A 24,020-nucleotide genomic window follows, 5' to 3' on the forward strand; every position below is an offset into this window, starting at 1 on the left:
TCTGGGGCCGTGGGTATTTATTGAGAATTGTGGTTTCACGATTGCTCATCAGTGTGTTCCCCTCTGTTTCAGAATACATCAGCCTCTTTCATAGCCACTGAACTCTGAGACTTTCTGCTGAGCCTGCCAGCAAAGATGTTAATTAGTGCCAACTTAGCAGTAGATGCCCCCTCTTTCTTTGGCCATGTGCACAGCTGTTCTTTAGAAACTGGAACCAACTCATTTCATTCAAGGCACTGAGCATCTGTCAGATGGTAACGATATTCAGTCCCCAGTGGTCTTGGCCAAACGTGAATTGACTGACCTAGATTACCCGCCTGAATCTCTTTTAAATGAATCCTTCACTTTGCTCTAAATGTGTGTCTCCCTGATTCTTCGTTCCTCTATGTGCAGCCTAGTGCTTTTAGGAAGGTCTGTGATCCTTACTCTTCTGTCTTTGTCATATTAATTTTTAAATTCTTTGTCAGGAAAAGTAGCTTCTAGGAGATATATCATTTTATTGCATAGTCCTGATAATTGATTCAAAAAAAGGATGTTTTAAAACGTGTTAAACAGTGACCTTTTGAAGAATCAGTCAGGGCTGTTTTTGTTGGAGTGAGACGTGGCAGATATTGTTGTTTTATTTCTTTTCTGCATCTGGACCAGAGACTAATGAATCACAGAAGAGTTTATCTACATTATTTGATATGATTAAATAATGTTTTTAATGGTATGAAATGACACAGAATAATGTGCATAAAGTGAGATTAAGTGAAAAAAAAGCCAAATTGGGCCCTGTGCAGGTAGCTCAGTTGGTTAGATCATCATCCCAACAGGCAGGGTCCGACCCTCTGTCAGGGCACATACAGGAATTGACCAGTCACGGCATGAATGAGTGCAACAACAGATCGATGTCTCCCTCTCTCTCTTTGTCTCTCTCTGTTCCTCTCTCTAAATCTCAATAAAAAGTTTGTTTTATAAAACCAAATTGAAGTAGTTAGAGTACACAGTTATAACTTTGTAGTGCTAGAAACTTATGAATTAAAACAATAGATTAATAGTAATATACAGTGGTACCTTGAGATACGAACAGACCAAAATACGAATTTTTTTAAGATATAAGCTGCAACTCAGTCCATATTTTTGTTCGAGATCAAGCGAAATTCTGAGATACGAGTCGTGATTTGGGAAGCTGCCGCTAGTTGGCGCGTTGGCGCACGGGTCCAGTATCAGCAGTTTGATATACGAGTTGACTGACTTAAGAGCTTGGTTACAGAACGAATTAAATTCGTATCTCAAGGTACCACTGTATACCAAAATATAAATAAGGCTTTATTTAGGCAGAGAGATGTAGCTTTTACTTAAAGGCTTAGTTTTTACTTCTACTTTATGCTTTTAAAATTTTTTACGTAAGGATTCTGTCCCATTCTTGTAATAAAAATAATATTTACTACATAGAAACAACTTGGCATTAGACCTTCTTATCTCAAACCCAAGAAGCAGAAGAAATCCCGAGGGGAGTCTCTAGTTACTAAAGGATACTCAAAAGTTCTATTTCATTCATTCTCTGTAATTACTTCCATCTACGAGGAAGCTTGGTAATCTTACACCTTTGCAGTTTTTAAATTAGTCTAAGAAATAAAGATTGTAAGGTCGTTATTTAGCAGCCTGGAGCCCAAAGTGGGAGCAACACTGTTGTCTAAGCCAGTGGTCCCCAACCTTTTTTGGGCCACGGACCGGTTTAATGTCAGAAAATATTTTCACGGACCGGCCTTTAGGGTGGGACGGATAAATGTATCACATCAAGAGTGAGTCTTAGAGGGATGTAACAGAGGGAATCTGGTCATTTTTTAAAAATAAAACATCATTCAGACTTAAATATAAATAAAACAGAAATAATATAAGTTATTTATTCTTTCTCTGCGGACCGGTACCAAATGGCCCACGGACCGGTGCCGGTCCGCGGCCCGGGGGTTGGGAACCACTAGTAGACAAAATGTAAAGAGCATAGGAAAGAGCATAGGAAGTTCAGTTCCAAGCCCAGGTCCTGCCTCATACTCTCAGGCCAGTTTTCTTCTCACCTGTATGTTCACAGCCAACTGGGATAATCCCAGGTTGGATCTTTCCTTTTGCTTTCAAATTCTGTGACATTGCCTTCCCGGAGTCTTTCTCTCTCTCTCTGCTTTTTCAGCAACCAACTCAGTGATGGCATTACTGTCTCTTTCTCTTGTTACTGATTAAGTGTATGGCCTTTCAGGTCAGGAACATCTCAGTTTCAATCCCTGCTCTGCTACCTTGTGGCAGCGTGACCTTTGGTAAGTTACTTAAATTCCCTGAGGCTCAGTCTCCTTATCTGGAGCTGAGCCGGCTGCTACTGTCCCTCCTCTCAGGTTGTGGGGATGGGGTGAGATAATCTAAATAAACTGTATACAGCACCGTGCAGGGCTTGGCAATAAACTGTCATTTCCCCCCCCGAAAGGAGACTGCCTTTTCCATCTCCCAAGTTTCTCATCCAACTAGTCCAGTCCTGGACTTCTGCACAGCGCATTGTCAGAGCTCCGTTTGGGTACAGCTCTAATGACCAGAGCTTCCTTTATATTGAGCTACAGTCTGTCTTCCTGTGACCCGCTCAGCCACTGTTTGTGCACTGGAATGATCTATGTACACCTAAAGAAAAGAGGAGATAAAAGTTCATTTCAATTCTGCTTTGTAATCAATAGTTACTTCATTTTTTATGAGTAGTTGAATAGAAAGATTTTTTTTCAGTTAAATATAGTAAACTTAAGAGCACTAAACATGGAAATAGGAGGGCTAAGCTTTGGTCCTGGCTGTACCATTAAAAAGCTATTTTACATAGAATGTCATTTCAACCATGTGGGCCTCATTTACCTCATCTAAAAAGGAGTGATTATACTATAGCAGTGATGACAAATCAGTTTCATCTCACATTCCATCTTGATTGATTGGCAGTGATTTCCCATGTGCAGTATTAAAAGGAAATCTGGGGTGTGTACATTCAGAACTCAGTTAGTGATGTCTGCCAAGAATGTGGGAGAATGTTTTGGCAACATCTGGGCCACCTAGTTGCCATATGAAGAACAGTCTAATCTACTTATGGTTTTAAATTCTCTTAAATTAACTAACTGATTATATCAACCAATGTTTGTTTGCTATCTTCTATAGACTCAACATTATGCTTATTTAAACAACATAAGCTCTCTGAGTTAGTCAAATGGTATAGTGCAGGTTGTACAGTGGGAACTTGGAGAAAGGAGGACCATTAGAATTCAGAGCAGTCCAGTGAAAACTTCGTGGAGGAAGTGACTCTCAGGCTGCAAAGAGTCTCGGATAAAAACAAGGGTTGAGAGTACCTTGTAGGTGAGGGGAACAATGTAAAGACTGCCCCCCATGACAGGGAGTAGGGAGGGACAGAAGGGGTAAAAGGGACCAACTGCATGGTGACAAATGTAAACTAAACTTTCGATGGTGGGCATGCTAGTGTATATACAGATATCAAATTATAATGTCGTACACCTGAAATTTATTTAATGTTATTAACCAATGCTACCTCAATAAAATATTAAAAATTTTTAAAAAGAACAAAAGAGGCCCTGGCCGGTTTGCTCAGTGGTAGAGCATCAGCCTGGCGTGTAGAAGTCCCGGGTTCGATTCCTGGCCAGGGCACACAGGAGAAGCGCCCATCTGCTTCTCTACCCCCCCCCCTCCTTCCTCTCTGTCTCTCTCTTCCCCTCCCGCAGCCGAGGCTCCATTGGAGCAAAGATGGCCCGGGCGCTGGGGATGGCTCCTTGGCCTCTGCCCCAGGCGCTATAGTGGCTGTGGTTGCGGCAGAGGGAGGGGCAGAGCATCGCCCCCTGGTGGGCAGAGCGTCGCCCCCTGGTGGGCGTGCCCGGTGGATCCTGGTCGGGCGCATGCGGGAGTCTGTCTGACTGTCTCTCCCGTTTTCTAGCTTCAGAAAAATACAAAAAAAAAAAAAAAAAAGAACAAAAGAACGCCCTTGAACATCAGTAAGTGCAGTCCACCCTGACTGCACCAGCAAGTGCTCACTCATCAGGGAAGTTGACAGGCTGCAGACAGAGTAGGGAGCTCAGTGAGAGCCCGAGGACTTCAGACCTGGCGGTAAAGCCCACTGAATAATGTACTCATCCTCTCAACAACCCTGAGTTTAGGTATCGTTGGTCTTGCCTCAATTTGATGGAGGAGAAAGCTGAGACATTCAGAAACTAATAATCTGCTTCTGTCACACATCTGCAGGTGGCGAAGGGAGGTGGGGTTCCATGTGTGGGCCCAACAACCATGCTCTTATTAGGTGATTAATAAGAGTCCCCAGCCGGACTCCTTCGTGCGAGCATGTTGGCTTCACAGGGCAGAGACGGGAATCAGGCAGGAAAGGAGACCGTAATTTATAGGTACAAATTTGGAAACGTTGAGGTTGGACTTGTGGTGAAAATGGCAGTAGGCAGTGGACTGAAGTGGAGGTTTGGCCTGGAGACATGTGTTCAGAATCTTCGCCCTATTCCAGCAGGGAAAGTAATAGCCTTTTAAGGGACACTCTGTCAAGACCATAGCTGCAGGACACCCAAGAAGCAGGCCAAGCCCACATTTCAAAGGTATTTTCAAGAAGTTTGGTGGTTTAGTTAGCCCAAAAATGTCTTAGTAATTTGAACACTTCAAAGAGAATGTTATAAAAACAAAAATTTATTTCCAGATGGTGAAATTTGAGAAGGGAAAGGATTTAAAGAAAAGAATCTTAAAGAGTTGAAGTCTCTGTTCTTGACAAAAGACCCTCACATCTTTATTTGGGGAATGGAGATGTTTTTGAATTATTATGGGATCACATAAAAGCATCTGAAAGCAGTAAACCTTCTTGCTATTTCCATCCTATTCCTTAGCGAGCCTAATTGTTTTCACATTTATGAATTCAAATGCATTTTATCCTGGGCATTCCTCCCCCCAGACATTCCTCCCTGTTAGTTTCCGAAGCGAGGAGTTAATCTTGGTGAACATGTCTAATGTTTCCTGTAAGATTATGTTCTCCATCCGCTGGCGTTGCTGTCTATCTCCTGCCAAGTCAGAGTCTTTCATTCAAGGGAAGAGGTCTAGGAAAGAAAGGAGGGAAGAAGCTATTCGCTTAAAAATAAAGCTTTTCAAAAGGGATGTTGGTCAGAGATGTATGGTCGTAGGAAGGGCACGGAGAACTCGCTGTGTGGGGGGCGAGAAAGACTGAGTGGCTGGGAAGGAGGGTGGGAAGCCACAGACTGGCCTCTCCCTACAACCGCAGCAGCCATGCCTGAGGACCCAGGCCTCTCCTGCACTTACTCTCAGACCGGATGTGTGTGGTGAGACCGCTCCAGCTCCGTATCTAGTAGGAACAGCGGAGCCTGCAGGAAATGCAGTTTGTTTGACTGGTTGTTTGATTAACCAGTTTCCTCCCTTGCCCACTCCCTCCCCTCAAAAAAATCTACTTTTGTTTTACAGGAACATTTTATATATAAACAACTCTTTTCCCCCCAACATTACTGTTTTCCCCTTACTAACTCCTTCTTCTCAAATATCTAAATGTGTTCATGTCTTTCTAAGGGATGCCAAAACAATGAACTATTACATAAGTTAAAATTTCCCCTATTAATTCTATTTACCATCACTGCCTCTAAACCCCAACACTCCTTTATTTATACACATGGGTACATACACTAATGCACACATACATTCTGCACAATATCTATATATTTTTTTCTGTACACGGTCTTAAAATACCTGGAAATGTTAACTTGGGTTCTTCCAGAACTTCTCTGGCACTATTTCGAAACTCAGCTGTCTTGAAAGTAGTTAGCCCTAGGGCCCTCCGAGCTCCAGGGCCATCTTGTGACCTCCTGTACCTTTGTTATTTCAGTGGGTATCCTTGAACTTCTAGAGATACCAAACCAAGTTTTCTGGGACTTGAAGGTAAGGTGCTGTGTGTAGAATGGACAATGGCCAGCCTACACCCTTCAAAGCACATTTCTAGACCTTCTCTGTATACCATGCATTCTGCTTATCTTTTCTTATAACAACCCTATGAGTTCAATTTACCTACAGGGAAACTCTGGCTTAAGGAAGTTGTGCTAGTTTGACTGGGCCTTTACACAGAGAGCCTAGGACTCAAAAGGCACCCGTTAAAGCAAAAACAAGCTTCAGTACTGCGTCTGAGTCCTGCCTGGGTTCATTGCAAAAGAAAAAACTGCATCATCCAAGGGAGGAATACGGGTTTCAGGTTCATATCATTTGAGGCCAGACGCACTGCATGTTGCAGGGGCGTCAGATCTGTGTGCCCTTTTCCAATAATCGACAGGTTCCTAGGGCCCCAGAGAAACGAGTCTTGCCTCACCTTTTGAGGGGTATCTTGGTGTTGCAACAGTAGTAACACAGACAGCACGATGTCCTGTTGCCTCAGGTTTCAATGAGAGGCCACTTGGGTCCTCTTTCTCTCTGGGGCCAATGAGGTAGAGTCTGGGACTTTTCCAGAGAGTGACTAGGGACTCAGGGACTGGGCTGCTGGGTACCAATAACTCCATGTAAAATCTTACAAAAATAACGATATCTTTAAAAACTAGTCATGTCCTTACATGTCAAACATGGTTCAAATCCTGCATCGTAATCTAGGTGTATCATATTGCCTTTATATTTAAGTCTCACAGGCTTCAACTAAATTAGGAGACAAATTGGTGAGCAAAGAATACAATTTTTGTAGCTTTTGTGGGATTTAGTTCTGCAAAAAAGAATTGTCTTAAGGACTCTTACCAAGAGGGAGATTAAGTAATATTTCATTGTTAATATTCCTAACCTTGTGTAGGATTTTTCCCTTCTCCTTAGTGATCCTACACCACTGATCCTCTGCTAGAAGAACTATCTAGAGAGGTTTCCCTGTTACAGTTAAGTATTTTGTGGGAAAGAATAGAAGAAATACATTGTAGAGACACTAAAGTGTCTGGGCCATTGGATATTTCTCATCTGTGTCCTTGGTAGCATCAGTAGCTAGCAAACTGCCCTTTCATTGCATTGTATTGTTATATAGTTTTAGTTGTTTATGTTGTCTACATTTTGTTTGTCTATTTTTACCCCTATAGGGTAAATGTATTCAGCTGACCTACATGTTGGTTGAAGGCACTTTATATTTGAACATTCTATTTAAGGTTGAAGCAGGGGAAAGAATTAGGGCAGAATTGATTGTTGAAGGGCCTTTTGCAATTCCCACTTTCCTAAAACAGAACATCCTTCTTCCTCAGCTACCATTAACCTTTATTCAGAACAGAATAAATCACTGGACTCAAAATTTATGTTATACACTAAAGTCTGCTGGTAAACAACTTGTCTCTTCACCAAATGTCGTTATTCGAAGTGTAAATGCAGTGCCCTAGAACAATTTCACATTCTTATTGATGGTCTCTCACTGACCCAAAGTCCTCTGTGGGTTTTATTGTGTAATATTGTGGTTGCCCGCCTCACCACTTACAGAAACATGATTCACCAGTTGCTGGAAGCATCCCATCAGTTTTGCTCAGGGGCAAATAAAGAGACTAGATCATGGGTTGTTTGTTTGTTATTCTTTTTCCCTCCTTTTATACTTAGAAACACTTTTTTTTCAGGGAGTCTAAATGGTCCTCAGATTCAGCTTTTTGCACGCTCATGGTTCTGGCTTTTTAAGTTATGATTTTATACCTTCTTTAGAGCTGGGTGGAGGAAGAAGAGGGCTAGATGTTTGACAGTGAACATCTGGCATTCTGAGCTTTGCTGGCCTCCTCCTAGACTGACAGGAAGTGGGAGCAGGATGCAGAAGAGAGCCAGGCTTCTAGCGTGTAGGGGTTGGAGGGGCGGAAGGTTGGACTTGGTAACAAGAATTAATGAAGCTCCCTGCCCACCTCACCCCCTGGCACACAAGGGAAATGATCAGGGCATCCCCAGAAGCCCTTGCCTTGCTCATAAATGCAAGCATACACCTACGGGAAAAGTAGTTATGAACTGAGTGCCTGTTCTTACCAAGAGGTGGAGACATGCTAGGATATGGCTCTAGTATATTTGCCACCTTCAGAAGTGTGTCAGGACAATTCATACTGTTTTCCAAATGAGGAAACCAAAGAATGGATGAGGAGTGATATAGATTTGTGAGACCCAGGCTAGTCTTAGGGGCTGCCAGGTTTGAACTATCTAGAGAGAAAAGGCAAGGCAAGGAGGACAATGAGGACTGGGCTTATGATACAAGTCTCCTCCCTGATGCAGTCCCTCCCTGACTCTCTCATAAGTGGCAGATCACAGCACAGCTAAGAGCTCTAGGGCTTTTGCCGAAGGCGGGCTCTTTGGACTTTGCGGGTGTCCTGCCACCTTTAGAGGAGGAAGAGTGAGGTCAAGTTTGAGGCGTGTCTTTCTGGTCGTTGGGAGCCCGTCATTTTGTCTGTTGTCAACTCAGTCCTAGATGAAGTCTGGATTAGAATTCTTAAAGCCTTAGTTTCACATCCTCGAAATAGAACCAGGAATCTGAATATTCTGAATCATAGTAATGCCTGCCATTCAGACCTGTGGAACTAGGGTCTGCCTCTCAGCCAACTTGTATAGGGACAGCAAGGACTTCTGGAACTTTCTTAAGATCCAACACTTGTTCGGGATTGATAATTTCTTATTCTTATCCTGTAACTATTAAAACTTATAATAAGAGTGTGTAGTACTCCAAATGTACCATATGGCATTTTGGATGGGCAGATCTCTTATTAGTAGCTTTGGTATCAGGGGACAAAAAACAAGCCCTAAACAAAGTTGAAAAGTAGATAACTCTTTTAGCCCACCCACATTTTATCACTATCCATCCACTCTCGTGAGGAAATGCTAATCATCATCCTAGCGACCATTCACTGAGCCCTGCTGAACACCAAGCAGGAGGCTATGTATAGTTCCATCGAGTCCTGCGAGTTCTGTTGTTTTCCTCCTTGCCCTTGGGAGCAAAGAGGCTGCTGAGGTTTGCCTGTGAAGCAACCCACCAGTGGACACAGAGCCAGGCGCGGGCCATGTGACATGCATCTGGCCCTAAGCTTCTCTTTTCTCACCTCTGCTATGACAACCTTTACAAGGTCGAATAAGCCAAGATGTTAAGTGATTATTAAGGTTTTTATGTGATGAACAGCTAAAAACAATTCTGAGTGCTTTGCCTTTGCCTCTATAGGTGGTTATATCTTAAACAAGACTGAAAGACAAAAGAGCCATGGAGATGGGACAAGTGGGTCGTGGTTATCCTATAGGCAGGGGCTACTGAAGATTCCTCAGATTATCATAAGTTAGTGGCTCCAAGCAGGGTGTTCCACAGCAGAGCTCTGTGCAAATAACAGGCAATCGTCATCTGAGTGAAAACCGGTTAAGTCTCATTACATGTAAGAAGTGTGTCCTGTTGACAGCGTCAGCTTTCTCCAACTTTATACACAGAGCTTAAATTAGAAATGCCCACTGATCCTAGGTCAGGATTCTGTTTTATGTTTTCTAGAACACTCAAATTTATACTTTTAAGAAAAATGGGGCCCTGGCCGGTTGGCTCAGTGGTAGAGCGTCGGCCTGGCGTGCAGGAGTCCCGGGTTCGATTCCCGGCCAGGGCACACAGGAGAGGCACCCATCTGCTCCACCCCTCCCCCTCTCCTTCCTCTCTGTCTCTCTCTTCCCCTCCTGCAGCCAAGGCTCCACTGGAGCAAAGTTGGCCTGGGCGCTGAAGATGGCTCTGTGGCCTCTGCCTCAGGTGCTAGAATGGCTCTGATTGCGGCAGAGCGACGCACCAAGATGGGCAGAGCATCGCCCCCTGGTGGGGTGGATCCCAGTCGGGCGCATGCGGGAGTCTGTCTGACTGCCTCCCCTTTTCCAGCTTCGGAAAATACAAAAAATAAAGGAGGGAGGGAGGGAGGGAGGAAGGAAGGAAGGAAGGAAAATGAGCACATGTCCTTTAGTTCATGGAAAATCATGGATGGCCAGATAGGAAGGTGAGTTGGCATGCTGTTTTTCACCCAAATGTCTGTGTGATGTTTTTGTCTTGTTTGTCCTTACTCATAATTTTAGTGCAAACATACTTTTGGATGATCAGTTTCAACCCAAACTGACTGATTTTGCCATGGCACACTTCCGACCCCGCCTGGAGCATCAGAGCTCTGCCGTCAGCACAACCAGCGGCAGCAGTAAGCATCTGTGGTACTTGCCAGAGGAGTACATCCGGCAGGGCAAGCTTTCCACTAAAACAGACGTCTACAGCTTTGGAATTGTGAGTACCAAGAATGCTCTGAAGTCTAACAACTTTGCAAAAGCTTTAAAAGCCTTTAGATCTTTGATTTCCTGATACTCATTGTATTCTCCATTAATTTTGTGTAATCCATTTATAATAGAAAATATGAATTCATTAACTGAAATGAACAATATTCATTAAGGTTAATAGTCACAACGAATTATGTGTATATATTTATCCCTTATGTAGCTGATTTTCTATATATTTTTTGTAGGTAATAATGGAAGTTCTGACAGGTTGTAAGGTGGTGCTAGATGATCCTAAGCATATTCAGCTGGTAAGAATTGTCGTCCTCTGCACCTCAGTTGTTTTTCTGATAAGAGTTCTAAGTGAGGTTGTCTTCTTCTCTCCCCAGAGGGATCTCCTTATGGAATTGATGGAGAAAAGAGGCTTCGATTCATGCCTCTCATTTCTAGATAAGAAAGTGTTTCCTTGTCCTCGGAATTTTTCAGCCAAGCTCTTCTCTTTGGCAGGCCAGTGTGCTGCAACACGGGCGAAATTAAGACCATCAATGGATGAAGTACGTATACACACAGTTTCATTTAAAACTGAGCCCAGCCTGACCTGTGGTGGCATAGAGCATCAACCTAAAATGCTGAGGTCGCCGGTTCAAAACCCTGGCTTGTTCAGTCAAGGCACCTATGGGAGTTGATGCTTCTTACTCCTTCCCCTTCTTTCTGTAAAATGAATACATAAATAAATAAATAAATAAATAAATAAATAAATAGAACTGAGCCCATAAAACCGTGGAAAATCTAAATTGGATAATAAATTTGTGTATCTAAATGGATTCCTTGTTAGTAAGACAAGTCCAGCTCCCTCATTCCCAAAGATAATTCTAATCTAATAGATAGCTTTTCCAGGTAAAAAAGTTGCATCATTTGGTACTCTGGTAGAGGTCATTACTGAGTGGAGCCAGGGTGCCACAAAACTTTTAATGAAATGACATGGTAATTTGGAGAGAATATTTTATTCAGTCTTCATTAAGAGATCTTTCCATTAAAATGCAGTATGTAGTTCCCTTATTTTTTATTTATTTATCTATCAATTTAATCACTCATTTATTTGTTTACAATAAACAAATATTTTTTTAGTTAGTGCCTACTTTGCACATGCCAGGCTTTGTGCTAGGTGCTGAGGATACAACAGTGACCAAGATCCAGTTGTGCTCTCGAGCCCACAGTCCAGGGAGAGAGTCCCATCAGTAAACATGGAAGTTCAATACAGAAAGACAAGCATGATGGTAGAAGGGAACACAGAGTTAGAATACATTGTAGCTGATGGAAGGAAGTCAAGGAAGCTTCTTGACGTGGTGACAGCTGAGCTATGACCTGAAGAACAGGTTGGATTCAGGTAGCCTTAAGGATGGGAGGACATTCCAGTCAGAGAGACGATGATACACCCACAAAGGCTCAGAGTTGCTAGATTTCCCGTCACTAAGACCACAGGTTAGTTCTGTATCATGCAAGTAGGAAGGTAGTGAAGGAGAAGCTGCAATGGTTATACAAGAAGGCTCCAGGTGAGAGAAGGACATGAATTCCATCCTAGGAGTTTGGCTTTTATCCTGAATCTATCATAGAGCAATGGGAAGGTTTTAAACAAGGAGTTGACATCATCAGAATACAAAAAGTACTTGCCTGGAAGTTAGGAGAGCTGTATTCTAAGCCTGCCACCACCAGTGAGAGCTGTTTGACCTGGAATCTTGGGCCCAGAAAGGAGCTAGGATGTATGTAGTGGAGGGAACATGAAATTGGGAGCCAGAGATCTGGGGTCAGACAACAATAGACCTGTTCCTTACCGACTAGTGATATTGATTGAGTCCCCTTTCCTGTGCCTCAGCTTTGTTATCTATAAAATGAGAAGAACAGTGCTGTTTGTGCAAATTAAATGAGATGTGTGTGAAAGCAAAGCACTTGGTAAATTATAAAGCTCTCTGTACATATTCTTTTAAATTACATGTGTGTGAGAAGGTATGTTGTATGTTATTTATTTTAATTTTTTTTTTGTATTTCTCTGAAGTTGGAAATGGGGAGGCAGTCAGACAGACTCCCGCATGCGCCCGACTGGGATCCACCCGGCACACCCACCAAGGGGTGATGCTCTGCCCATCTGGAGCGTTGCTCTGTTGCAACCAGAGCCATTCTAGCATCTGAGGCAGAGGCCATGGAGCCATCCTCAGCACCTGGACCAACTTTGCTCCAATGGAGCCTTGGCTGTGGGAGGGGAAGAGAGACAGAGAGGAAGGAGAGGGGGAGGGGTGGAGAAGCAGATGGGTGCTTCTCCTGTGTGCCCTGGCCGGGAATCGAACCCGGGACTCCTGCACGCCAGGCCGATGCTCTACCACTAAGCCAATTGGCCAGGGCTGTTGTATGTTATTTTGTATCAGGTCAGGGGTTCTCAATTTGGGCTGCAAATCCAAATAAACTGAGAAGCTTTAAAGATACAGATTACTGGTCCCCATCTCTCTATAATTTTTGAATGACAATCTTTAGGTTGGGGGTAAGGGTTCTGTATTTCAAGAATGCTCCTCTATATAAATCTGGCATTTGAGAACTATGGATTGGGTTCACCATCCCCCAAACCCTTCCAGTTCTCCACATAATAAGGTTCAAGTAAAAAAAAATGATGAGACTCACCCAAGGTCCCAAAGTAATGGTGGCAAATCTAGGCTTCAGGTAAAGTCTTTTGATATTTAATTCAATGCTGTTTCTTTCATTCTTTGCTTCAAGTCAATTAATTTACTCATTAAAATAAAAGGCTTAGCTCATCTTTAATACCTTCTCATTCAAATTTCTATAATATGACTGATTTCTTGAAAATAAGAGCACGTTCTTTCCCAGGTAGACAGGAAAAATAAAAAAGGTAAAAGGAAAGGTTATTCAAGCTTAACTTGATGTTTGTTTGTTTCTCGGCTAATTAGGTCCTAACTACTCTTGAAAGTACTCAAGCCAGCTTGTATTTTGCTGAAGATCCTCCCGCCTCACTCAAGTCCTTCAGGAGTCCCTCTCCTTCGTTCTGGGATAATATACCGAGTATTCCAGTGGAAGATGATGAGAGACAGAATAATCATTCACTGCTTCATGATAAACTTTTGAGGAAAGAGAAAATGACTCAGAGAATTCCCTTTGAATGCAGCCAGTCTGAGGTTACATTTCTGGGCTTTGACCGAAAGGTGGGAGGCAAGACCGATGAGGACGCTTGCCATGCGCCCTGTTCTTCTTGTGAGGAGTGCTGGTCTCCAGTGTCTGCAGCTCCATCCCAGGACTCAAGGGTCTCTGTTATGATAGTGGACCTTTCTTCAGAAGCTTCTGGCCACTCTAACAGGAGCCAGCCAGAGGAGACTGGCTGTTCCTCTGAATTTTTCTCAAACGAATGTGATCAGAACAAAAAGGAATCCATTTTGCCAGAAGATAAGGAAGATGGCAAGTATTACTGAGGCACCTGACTACAGGTATAATCTTGGGAAGACATTGTCTTCGTAAGTAATGCCAAGAGGATGACCAATGGTGACCTTGGTAATGCAGATCAACAATCTGGACAGTTCCATTCTTGACTTTACAACTCGCAAAACAGAGTGGCTTAAAAATGTATTTTATTGGGTAATGGCCTCATGATCAAACCTAGTCTAAATTAGAACCATTCAAGGTTACTTAAGCTTCTAGGCTCTGACTTCAGACAAACAAAACAACACCCACCAAAAAAAAAAAAAATAAGACTGGATTCTAATGTCTTCTTCATCAGCATCAATATGAGTCCTCAGAGCCTTCAGTCTGCTAAGAGTGTTCAGTTCTGTTGGACTCCATTGTTTGTTTTAGCTTGCTTGTGAAGGTTATAGGAAATGTCTAATTTGTAAATATTTATAGATGCCCTTTAAAGAATTGCCTTTTCGTTTACTTTGATTGACCCACAGTATTTTTCTGTTCATTCCTGTCAAGTCTGTCTGTTTGAAAATGAACCAGGTTCACACTTGGCTGTGACATGTTCTATGCAGAGAGGGGATTCTTGCCCAAGGTCTGTATTCTGTATTTAAACTCATAGGAAAGTTTATCACATGTAATATAGTTGTCGACTGTTATTACAAGTTTCGGGTTTTTTGTTTGTTTGTTTGTTTACAAACTTAGAGACCTATTATATCCTGATTAGAAGGTATGAGATTTTAATCAAGTACTTTTTGTTTCTGAGAAAAGGGCTGGTCACAGGAGCCCAGGTCAGCTTTCTGTTTGATTCTGTACCTTCGATTCCGTGCCTTTACTCCTTCTGTTTCATGGATCTCTCCCTTCTGAACTCGGACCCAATCCTCAGGCCTGGCAGAACTGCCATCCCTCCGAGGGTTCCCTAATCTCTCCAGCCAGAAGCACTCACTTTATCAGCATTTCCATAGTAATTATTTTGTATTTCTATTTTATACCAGTCATATTCTGAGTTATATCAAAGTTGCTGGTGCCTGACTAGACTTATTAATTCCCGTATTAGACTTCTGTGGTTGCTGTAACAAATCGTCACAAATGTAGTTATTTAAAACAACATAACTTAATTATTTTTCTGTTCTGGAAGTCAGATGTCCTTGGCATTCCTTCTGGAGGCCTTAGGAGAGATTCATTCCCTTACCTAGTGAAGCTTCTAGAGGCCACCTGCCTTCTTTGGCTCATGGCCTCTTTCTCCATCCTCAAAGCCAACAACATAGCACCTTTAAATCTAGGTCTCTCTTATTCTCTCTAAACTCTTCTTTATCACCTCTTTCCCATACTTTGGCCCTCCTACCTCTCTAATATAAGAATCTTTATGATTGCATTGGGCCCACACAGATAATCCAGGAAAATCTCTGCATCTCAGGATCCTTAATTTATTCACATCTGTGATGTTCCTTTTCTCCTATAAAGCAATCTGTGCACAGGTTTCTGGGATTATGACATGGCCATCATTGGGGGCCATTACTCTATCACATTCCCAGAGTGTGTAGGGCCATCTCCTCAAGGCCTAGCATGTTATCCTATATGAGGTTTTCTTATAAATTAAGTTGAATTAAATTATTTCTATGAACACACATAATCAAAAAGTCAGCTGTGGTAAACACGGCTGGGTAGGTAGGCAAAGTAGGGATAATGATTGTCTTTACGATGATGGATAGAAATATTCCAGGAAAACCATTCCAGAGGATTCATAGAAACTCCCTCCCCAGGGCACTTGTGCATCAGAGGACTAGCCACATGGTGTGTGTGTGTGTGTGTGTGTGTGTGAGAGAGAGAGAGAGAGAGAGAGAGAGAGAGAGAGAGAGAGAGAGTGTGTGAATGGCTGGATTGATCATAGTCAGCTTGTAGTCCAGATTCAGGGACAGATAATCAAAAAAGATACCAGGAATTAGGGTCAGAAACATGGAACTCCAATTCTGAGTAAAAAATGATCTCATGGTAGAAAGTGAGGTTCCAAACACAATAAGCCTTCATCTGATTGACCCCAGAAAGACTCCAGGTAGGTAGTTAGGAGAGGCCATGCTCACAGGCAGGTCTGCAGGGGCCCTGACTCTCCGGTGCTGTGTTCCCCATCTGATCAGGATGTGTGTTCACAATGCTCCCCAGTTGCCCTTGTGCTAAGACTAGTAAGGGAAGAGGCTTGGCCTTGACTTCGTATGATTTTAATTCTTGAGTCCTGTCCTAGTTGGCAACTCTTGATTATACATACTAATGAAGGGAAGCAGTAAAGGTCTTTGGCATCTGGCTTTATATATTATAAACCTTTCTGAGATTGACTTATCTTATAAATGGAGTCTGAAAATGCTTTGGCTGAATTGGGGCAATTAGTCTGGAATTGAGTGAAGCTGCCATTAGTAATTCAAACGAGGTAATGAAGATAACTCTATGTTAAACTTTTTCAGTTTGAATCTGGACCCCCCAGTACCTTCAATGAGGCCATTAAGGCAGGTCTGATTAACACCAGGCCTGCACCATCACTCAACACATGTGTGACTGTTAGTTTTATGTTGATTTGAATTTGCTTATTTGATTTAAAGCAGTGTTTCTTAAACTTTAATGTGCATCAAAATGATGTGAAAAGCTTGTTAAAAAAAACCAGATTGCTGGGCCCACCCAGTTTCTGATGCAGGCTGCCCATGTGCAGGCCACGCTGAGAACCACTGCCTTCAAGTGTTTTCAGATTGTTCTAGATCATAGAATCTACTTTCCATCTAGGTGGTATGTTTTTTGAAAGAAGTATCATGTCTTTTAATTTTTTTATACTTACCCTATTGCCTAGCAGGGGTCCCCAAACTTTTTACACAGAGGGCCAGTTCACTGTCCCTCATCAGACCGTTGGAGGGCCGCCACATACAGTGCTCCTCTTACTGACCACCAATGAAAGAGGTGCCCCTTCCGGAAGTGCGGCGGCGGGGGGCGGGGGGCAGATAAATGGCCTCAGGGGGCCTCATGCGGCCCGCGGGCCGTAGTTTAGGGATGCCTGGTAGGGTTTTGCTTAGCCCGGAGTGGGAGCTCTCGCAATACTGTCAATCTGTGATCTTTTTGACTAGATCACCTTTCTTAGGGGTGACTGTTTTGGACATATAAAGGACCAATTCAAATTAGCTGACAATTATCTGATTAATAATATGGTAAGCAGATGCCACAGTGGCTGGAAATGACCAATTTTCTCCTAAATGAGCCAGTCCTCCTGACTAGGTTCACCTCGTAGTGGGTGCATGGGTAAATGTTGACTGTAGGAATTCAACCTGGCATTCTGCAATGAGCAATAAGGGATACCTCATGGCTTCATGAAGATACATGAAGAAACTAAGAATGAGCCTCCCAGAGTTTCCTTTGATCTACAAACATGAATTAGTAAAGAACTCCACTCATCTTCATCCTTATAATGCACTGTGAGCAATCCTTCACTTGTTAGGGTTTTCATCACATTTTATAATGCCCCTAAATATTTCATTGTTTTTTAAAATACGTTTGAGATTTCTGACATACTCAATTGTACTGACTTCCTGAAAATAGTTATAATGATCTGTAACTCACTGCATGATGACATTGTTTCACGCAGTGGTACATCAGCCTGCTTTAACAACTTTTATGACCTGAGTACGGTAAGTATAGGAAGTGAGGGCTATCCTGAGTAGCATTTATTAAGCATGTACTAGAATCAAGACACTATATTGGCTAGTAGGATGCCAAGTAAGGAAGAAAATGTATCTCTTCCAGTTAATAGTTTGGGGATATCTGTTATTTGAACCATCAACCAATGATACTGAGAGTAAGGGCTGAAAGGGTGAGGAAGAGGCAGAGATTACTGTGCACTTTTGAGAGGGTAAAGAGCTTGCTGGAAGATAGAAGGGATTAAGAGAAACAGAAGAATACTCAAGAAATGCTCCAGGAAGCTCTCCGGAGAGTTGAGGGCCACAGCTCTACCAGAGCACAGCACAACCCCATCTCTGTGGTCAGAAGAATGGGGTGAGGGCAAAGGAACTGGGTTCAGAGCTTTGCATGTTATTTCCTGTTTAACCCTCACAGCTACCCAGAAGTTATGAATCCCATTTTATAGATGAGGAAACCAACTCAGGGAGATTAAGGAACTTTGCTGCTGTCCTCCCAGATCTGGAAGAGCTGGGATTTCAACCCACATCTGTCTGACTTCAAAGCCCAGCGCTTTTTCTTGTACTCCACGGAGCACAAGGAAGCCGCTGCAGATTCAAGCCCCGTGAAAAGGCATGGATGTGGAAAGTCATTTGTCGATTCTACAGGTTTTCAGTAAGCCCGCAAGCCTTGCCATGTCTTCTGCCTTTTTCACGATCCTGCTCATCTGCTCCAGTTGTCTGCCACTGCAGTCATTTGATGTGAATTAAATGAATTCACCCATCCATTCATTCACCCACTGAATTAATATTTACCAATACCCTGCTTTGCGTCAGGCAATGTTCTAGCAGCTTGGGAGATGGTGAAGATCAAACTTCACTAAACCCTCTGCCCTCAGGGAACTCACATGTGACTGAATCAATGAATGAATGAGTGACTGAGAAACACTGTGGGAAAGTCTAAATCTCAGTCCCAACACTAAATGGCAGCTCTCTGTGAGCTCTCTCCACACCGAGCCATCTTGGAGTATTGTCTGGACATAGACCTTGGCTTCTTTTCTCCTTGTCTTACTGTGCAGCTGATACCTCCACAACTGCCCATCGCTTTGCTGTTACTGTGCACAAAGCAGTCTATGTCATGCTTTGTGACAAATATGACATAGGTTTACTCTTCCATTGACCAATGATTTGTGTGTGTGTGTGTGTGTGTGTGTGTGTGTGTGTGTGTGCCAGAAACAGAGAAAGACATATAGGGACAGACAGACAGGAAGGGAGAGAGATGAGAAGCAACAATTTTTCATTGCAGCCATTAGTAGTTCATTGATTGTTTTCCCAAATGTGCCTTGACCGGGGAGCTACAGCAGACCGAGTGATCCCTTGCTTAAGCCAGTGACCTTGGGCTCAAGCTGGTGAGCCTTGCTCAAACCAGATGAGCCCGTGCTCAAGCCGGTGACCTCGGGGTTTTGAACCTGGGTCCTCCTCGTCCCAGTTTGAGGCTGCGCCACCACCTGGTCAGGCCCAATTATTATTATTTTCTTTATCAGAACATTTATTTGGCTACTGATGTCATCTTCAGCAGGCTTCTTCAAAGTAATCTGAAACCCTACACATACCTCACCTCACTGGCACTCCGTAACAGAATTTCCTGTTGACTTTCTTCTTCTCCACAAAATTGAAACTTCCCTGGGGACAGGGGCTATATGCTGCTCATTTTTGTGTGCCTAACAGCTAGCACAATACCTGGCACATAATGTGATGCAATAATGTGTAAAAGTGAATGAATCAAACAGTTCTTTAAAACATCTTCAAAATCATCCGGTGTATCGAGACTGTCATCTCATTGTACCCAAAGTTTGTCTTCCTTGTCTTTCTAATATTCATACTATCATCAATCACTTGCTTAAATAGTTCCATCTCACCATTCTTAGATAAAAGTTATTAATTTCAAATATTAATACAGTGTGTCCGTAAAGTCATGGTGCACTTTTGACCGGTCACAGGAAAGAAACAAAAGATGATAGAAATGTGAAATCTGCACCAAATAAAAGGAAAACCCTCCCAGTTTCTGTAGGATGATGTGGCAGCATGTGCACATGTGCAGATGACGTAACATCGTGTATACAGCGGAGCAGCCCATGACCATGCCAGTCGAGATGTGGACGGTACAGAGGAAAGTTCAGTGTGTTCTGTGGCTTGCTAAATTCAAATCCGTGACAAAAGTGCAACGTGAATATTGGCGCGTTTATAATGAAGCGCCACCACATAGGAATAACATTACTTGGTGGGATAAGCAGTTGAAGGAAACCGGCAGTTTGGTGGAGAAACCCCATTCTGGTAGGCCATCAGACGAGTCTGTAGAGGCTATACGGCATAGCTACCTAAGGAGCCCTAAAAAATCTGTGTGTGATCCCACATCGAACTGCACTTGAATAGGTATGAAACTGAGAATTTTCCTTTTATTTGGTGCAGATTTCACATTTCTATCATCTTGTTGCTTTTCTGTGACCGGTCAAAAGTGCACCATGACTATAAGGACACACTGTGTATGAGATATATTTGAAATAAGGATTCAGGCATTGTGTACTTCCCTGTAAATTTGCTTTATGGTAAGAAACATTCTCAAGCCATTTCTAAGCAATGAAAAACCAACATTTTGACAGGTAATAAACCAATGTTTGTTGTATTTTGTTTCCATCTATCTGTCTCAAATTATTTAAAGATATTTGATGGTCCACTGGACTTGACATGCAAATATTTTCTTGGAAAGTATTTTTATTCCAAAAGGTCTACATTGCCTACCAAACCTTCACATAAGAGCCTTCTAATTGATGTCATCTGCCTCACTGCGAACTTTGTAGTCAACTATATAAACAGCAGTATTTCTATGAATATTTACAAAGATTTTGCTTCTTACAAAGTATTTGCTTCTTAACTTTAAATTTTTCTTATAGGTCAACACTAATTGGAATGGAAGGTAAGAAGGCAGAAATAGCTTACTTGCAATAGTGTGCAGGTACACTCACATATTTAAGTTTTAAATACCTATTGAGTTGGTTTCTACTACTATAAGATCAAGGAAAATTATCTCAAAGAAGCTGAATCTCATCCTGAGTCACACTGATGTTGGAATGGATACAAAATGAAAACTAAAAACACTCTTTATTCAAGTCCAAGAAATATCTGCTCTGGAAAGTGGTAACAAAAATTAAAGGTATTTCCTATTTGAAAAACAGCTAATAAATACGTGTTTATTATTTGATTAGTATTAATTTTATCTTCCCAGATTGGCAGATATTGAAGCAATTGACAAGATTGTGGGCAAATAGACATTCTTGTTCACTGTTGGCTGGAGTAAAAACTGGTACAGCCTTTTTAGGAAGGCAGTATGCATCAAATTTGGCCATATGTATCAAAAACTCTAATGACACACTTGTAACCACCAATTTGTTTAGTAATTTATCCTAATGAATAAAAATTATGTAATTGTGTGGACAAGATGGCAAAGGTGTATCTTATGATATTTATGATATTAAAATTTTAGAAACAGCCTAAATGTCCTCAATAAAAGATGGGTTACATAAAGTATAGCACATATAACCAATTGACTCGTATGCAACTGACATTAAAAATTATTTAGATCTATGTTTATTGCTATGGAAATTTGTCCCTGAAATATTGAATGAACAATCAGACTCCAGAATAGCATGTTTAATATGAGCTCACTTATAACACTGGATACTTTAAAATAATGTGTTTCGCCTGACCTGTGGTGGCGCAGTGGGATAAAGCGTCCACCTGGAACACTGAGGTTGCCGGCCCGAAACCTTGGGCTTTCCTGGTCAAGGCACATATGGGAGTTGATGCTTCCTGCTCCTCCCCCTTCTCTCTCTCTGTCTCTCTCTCACTCCTCTCTCTCTAAAAAAATCAATAAATAAAATATTTTTTAAAAAAATGTGTTTCATAGAGAGAGCTTTGTCAAAGGGTTAATGATGGTTTTCTATGGGCTGTGGTATTTGGGTGATCTTTACTTTTTTGAGACTGATATGTATATGAAATTTTTATAATAAGCATGTATCATTTTTATTATCTGAAAATAATAAAGATATTTTTATTGTGGAAAAAATATATCCTCTACATTTCTGTATTTGCCTGCCTTTTTAATTAATTGTTCCCTTGGTAAAATTGGCAACTAACAGTAATGCATCTTTTTTTTTTTTTTTTTTGTATTTTTCTGAAGCTGGAAACGGGGAGAGACAGACAGATTCCTGCATGCGCCCAACCGGATCTACCCAGCTCGCCCACCAGGGGGCGTTGCTCTGTTGCGACCAGAGCCACTCCAGCGCCTGGGGCAGAGGCCAAGGAGCCATCCCCAGCGCCCAGGCCATCTTTGCTCCAATGGAGCCTCGCTGCGGGAGGGGAAGAAAGAGACAGAGAGGAAGGGGAGGGGGAGGGGTGGAGAAGCAGATGGGCGCCTCTCCTGTGTGCCCTGGCCAGGAATCGAACCCGGGACTTCTGCACGCCAGGCCAACGCTCTACCACTGAGCCAACCGGCCAGGGCCAGTAATGCTTCTATTGTCCTTTGTTCTTTCTGTCTTCAAAGCTTTCTTGTCTTCAAAGGTGACTGAGGCTCCCACAGATCTGTCTGGTGTCCTCTGAGAAACAAGTTTTGAGAGGCTTATACAAAAGCAATCCAAGAGGCAAAACCAGACAAATTGAAATACAAGAATGGATAATGGAGTACAGTACACAACTGAGAGTACTTTGTAATTAAATATTAGTAGATTTGGGTAAACTCTTTTAGACTTGCCCTTAGTATCTAAACTTACAGCTCTGTATTTCAGTGATTAACCTACAGTTAAATTTAAAAATCTTAAGGGAGATAAAATTTTTATCATAAAACATTGATTCCCCAGTCTTGTGCCCCACTATCTCTTCTTAGCCTACATAAAAATTATAACTTGCTGAGTTTAGTAGACTCTGGGCTGTAGTTATCAGTTGAAAATAAAACTCACAACAGGGCAGAGAAATAGTGACTAAATACAGTGGTTTTCTCTAGCAGGTAGAGATGGAGTTTTTGTAGCAGTGCTAATGGGATGCAGAATAATGCATGAAATATAAAGGGAAATAAACTACACTCCAGGGTAAAATACCAATTGTAATGAATTCTATCTGCATGGACTGTTTTGTGGACATAACTAAGTTACAGAGGGTGTAAATATGATGAAAACAAAAACACTTTCTTGGCCAATCTATCTGGAAGATAAATTTGTGCTGGTTTTTTTAAGAGTGCAACACAGACACACATTATGTTCGTTTGAAAGCGAGTTAATGCGTTGGTTCTGTTTCTGTGTTTTCTGGAAGAGAAGTGCCACGTAATACCAACTGTACTATCACTGCAAAGATTTCAGCAAAAGAGAAGTTAAGGAATCTAGTAAATAAAGAGCAAATGGAGTTATTCTGACAGCACATTGGGGTGAGGTATAAATAGCTTTGGGTGGTCTTCTTAATCATCTTACTCTCATTATTCAGTAATGATGATTTCATGTCATTCTGAAAGTGTACACACTAATTACAGTGCATTTCCCAAACCATTAAACATTGGGCCTTGTGATATTTATTTTCCTTTTATGTTTGTAACACAGGATTTAAAAAAGAAAGAGCTGCAAGGACTTCAGCCAAGGGCAAATATTAATCTATGACCTTTATTGTTTGTATTTTATCTACCCTAGAGAAAAATGCATGATTCCAGCATGCTAACCAAGCCAAGTATGCATGATGATATTATTCACTGCTGACAGCTCTGTGGCTATCGCCTGAGACGGGGTGCAGGGCAATCTGACATTTTCATTATGCATTTGTCTGGCAGTTAAAAGAAAGGGAAAGAATTCATGTCATTACTAGTATCCTGTCTTGGCCACTAAAATGTATTTCTCTAGTAAAAAAAAAAAAAATTACCCTATTTTAGAAGCCAGTCTGACATGTCCTCATCTTTCTCCCTATTTCATATCCTGGTTTCATCATTTCTTACTTTAACAGTCATTTGAGTGAACCAAGTAGCATCATCGCATCCCAGTTAAAAGATCTCATCGGTTCCAGTGAAATTACACTTCCTCTTCACTCTCGCCACTGTTTCCAAGCAAGTGCTCTGACCCTATCACCACCTAAAACTGCTAACCTCAGAAATAAAAGCACGTTATCCCCGACATCCTCATATATGATTCTGTCTTCTATTTCTGGCTCATCAATAATCATCTTCTTCCTCCCCCATGCATATTTTTGTTTGCACAGGCTGGGCCATGGGCTCATCTACATCAGCAATTGTCTTTATGGAGAAATAGAACCCTCGTGAGACATTTCAAACAGATGGAATTTAATATTGGGAATTGGATCCCAGAGATGAATAACCACAGGAAGCCAATTTAATTCTTCTGGATAAAAGAGCCAAAAGGGGAAAGTGTAACTGAGAGTCCATGACCACTGCCCTGCCAAGGCGCCGAGAACTTGCCGCTGATGCTTCTGGAACAGTGCTGCCAGGAAGGAGAGCAGGAATGAGGGCTGCACCACCTCTGCAGCTGCAACTGTCACTGCGGGGGCCCAGGGAGACGCAGAGAGATGAGGCGTCTTGTCCCTTCGATGTCGCACAGTGAGGAGTTAGCGGCCAGGGGCATCTGGGCA

At 42.1% G+C, this 24,020-nt stretch overlaps 1 protein-coding gene across 3 annotated transcripts in view; it reads left to right on the top strand.

The window, feature by feature from the left end:
* Positions 1 to 13,995, top strand: part of IRAK3 (interleukin 1 receptor associated kinase 3) — a 52,266-nt gene extending 38,271 nt beyond the window's left edge. For all 3 annotated transcript variants that reach the window (XM_066258200.1, XM_066258202.1, XM_066258201.1), the window contains 4 exons: positions 10,063 to 10,261; positions 10,497 to 10,559; positions 10,638 to 10,802; positions 13,203 to 13,995. In XM_066258200.1, coding sequence (XP_066114297.1) covers positions 10,063 to 10,261; positions 10,497 to 10,559; positions 10,638 to 10,802; positions 13,203 to 13,718 — 943 coding nt within the window. In that variant the 3' untranslated portion in view covers positions 13,719 to 13,995. The remainder of the gene's footprint in view (positions 1 to 10,062; positions 10,262 to 10,496; positions 10,560 to 10,637; positions 10,803 to 13,202) is intronic.
* Positions 13,996 to 24,020: the final 10,025 nt, after the last annotated feature.

This window comes from Saccopteryx bilineata, chromosome 2, assembly GCF_036850765.1.
Source record: "Saccopteryx bilineata isolate mSacBil1 chromosome 2, mSacBil1_pri_phased_curated, whole genome shotgun sequence".
NCBI classification, from domain to species: domain Eukaryota; kingdom Metazoa; phylum Chordata; class Mammalia; order Chiroptera; family Emballonuridae; genus Saccopteryx; species Saccopteryx bilineata.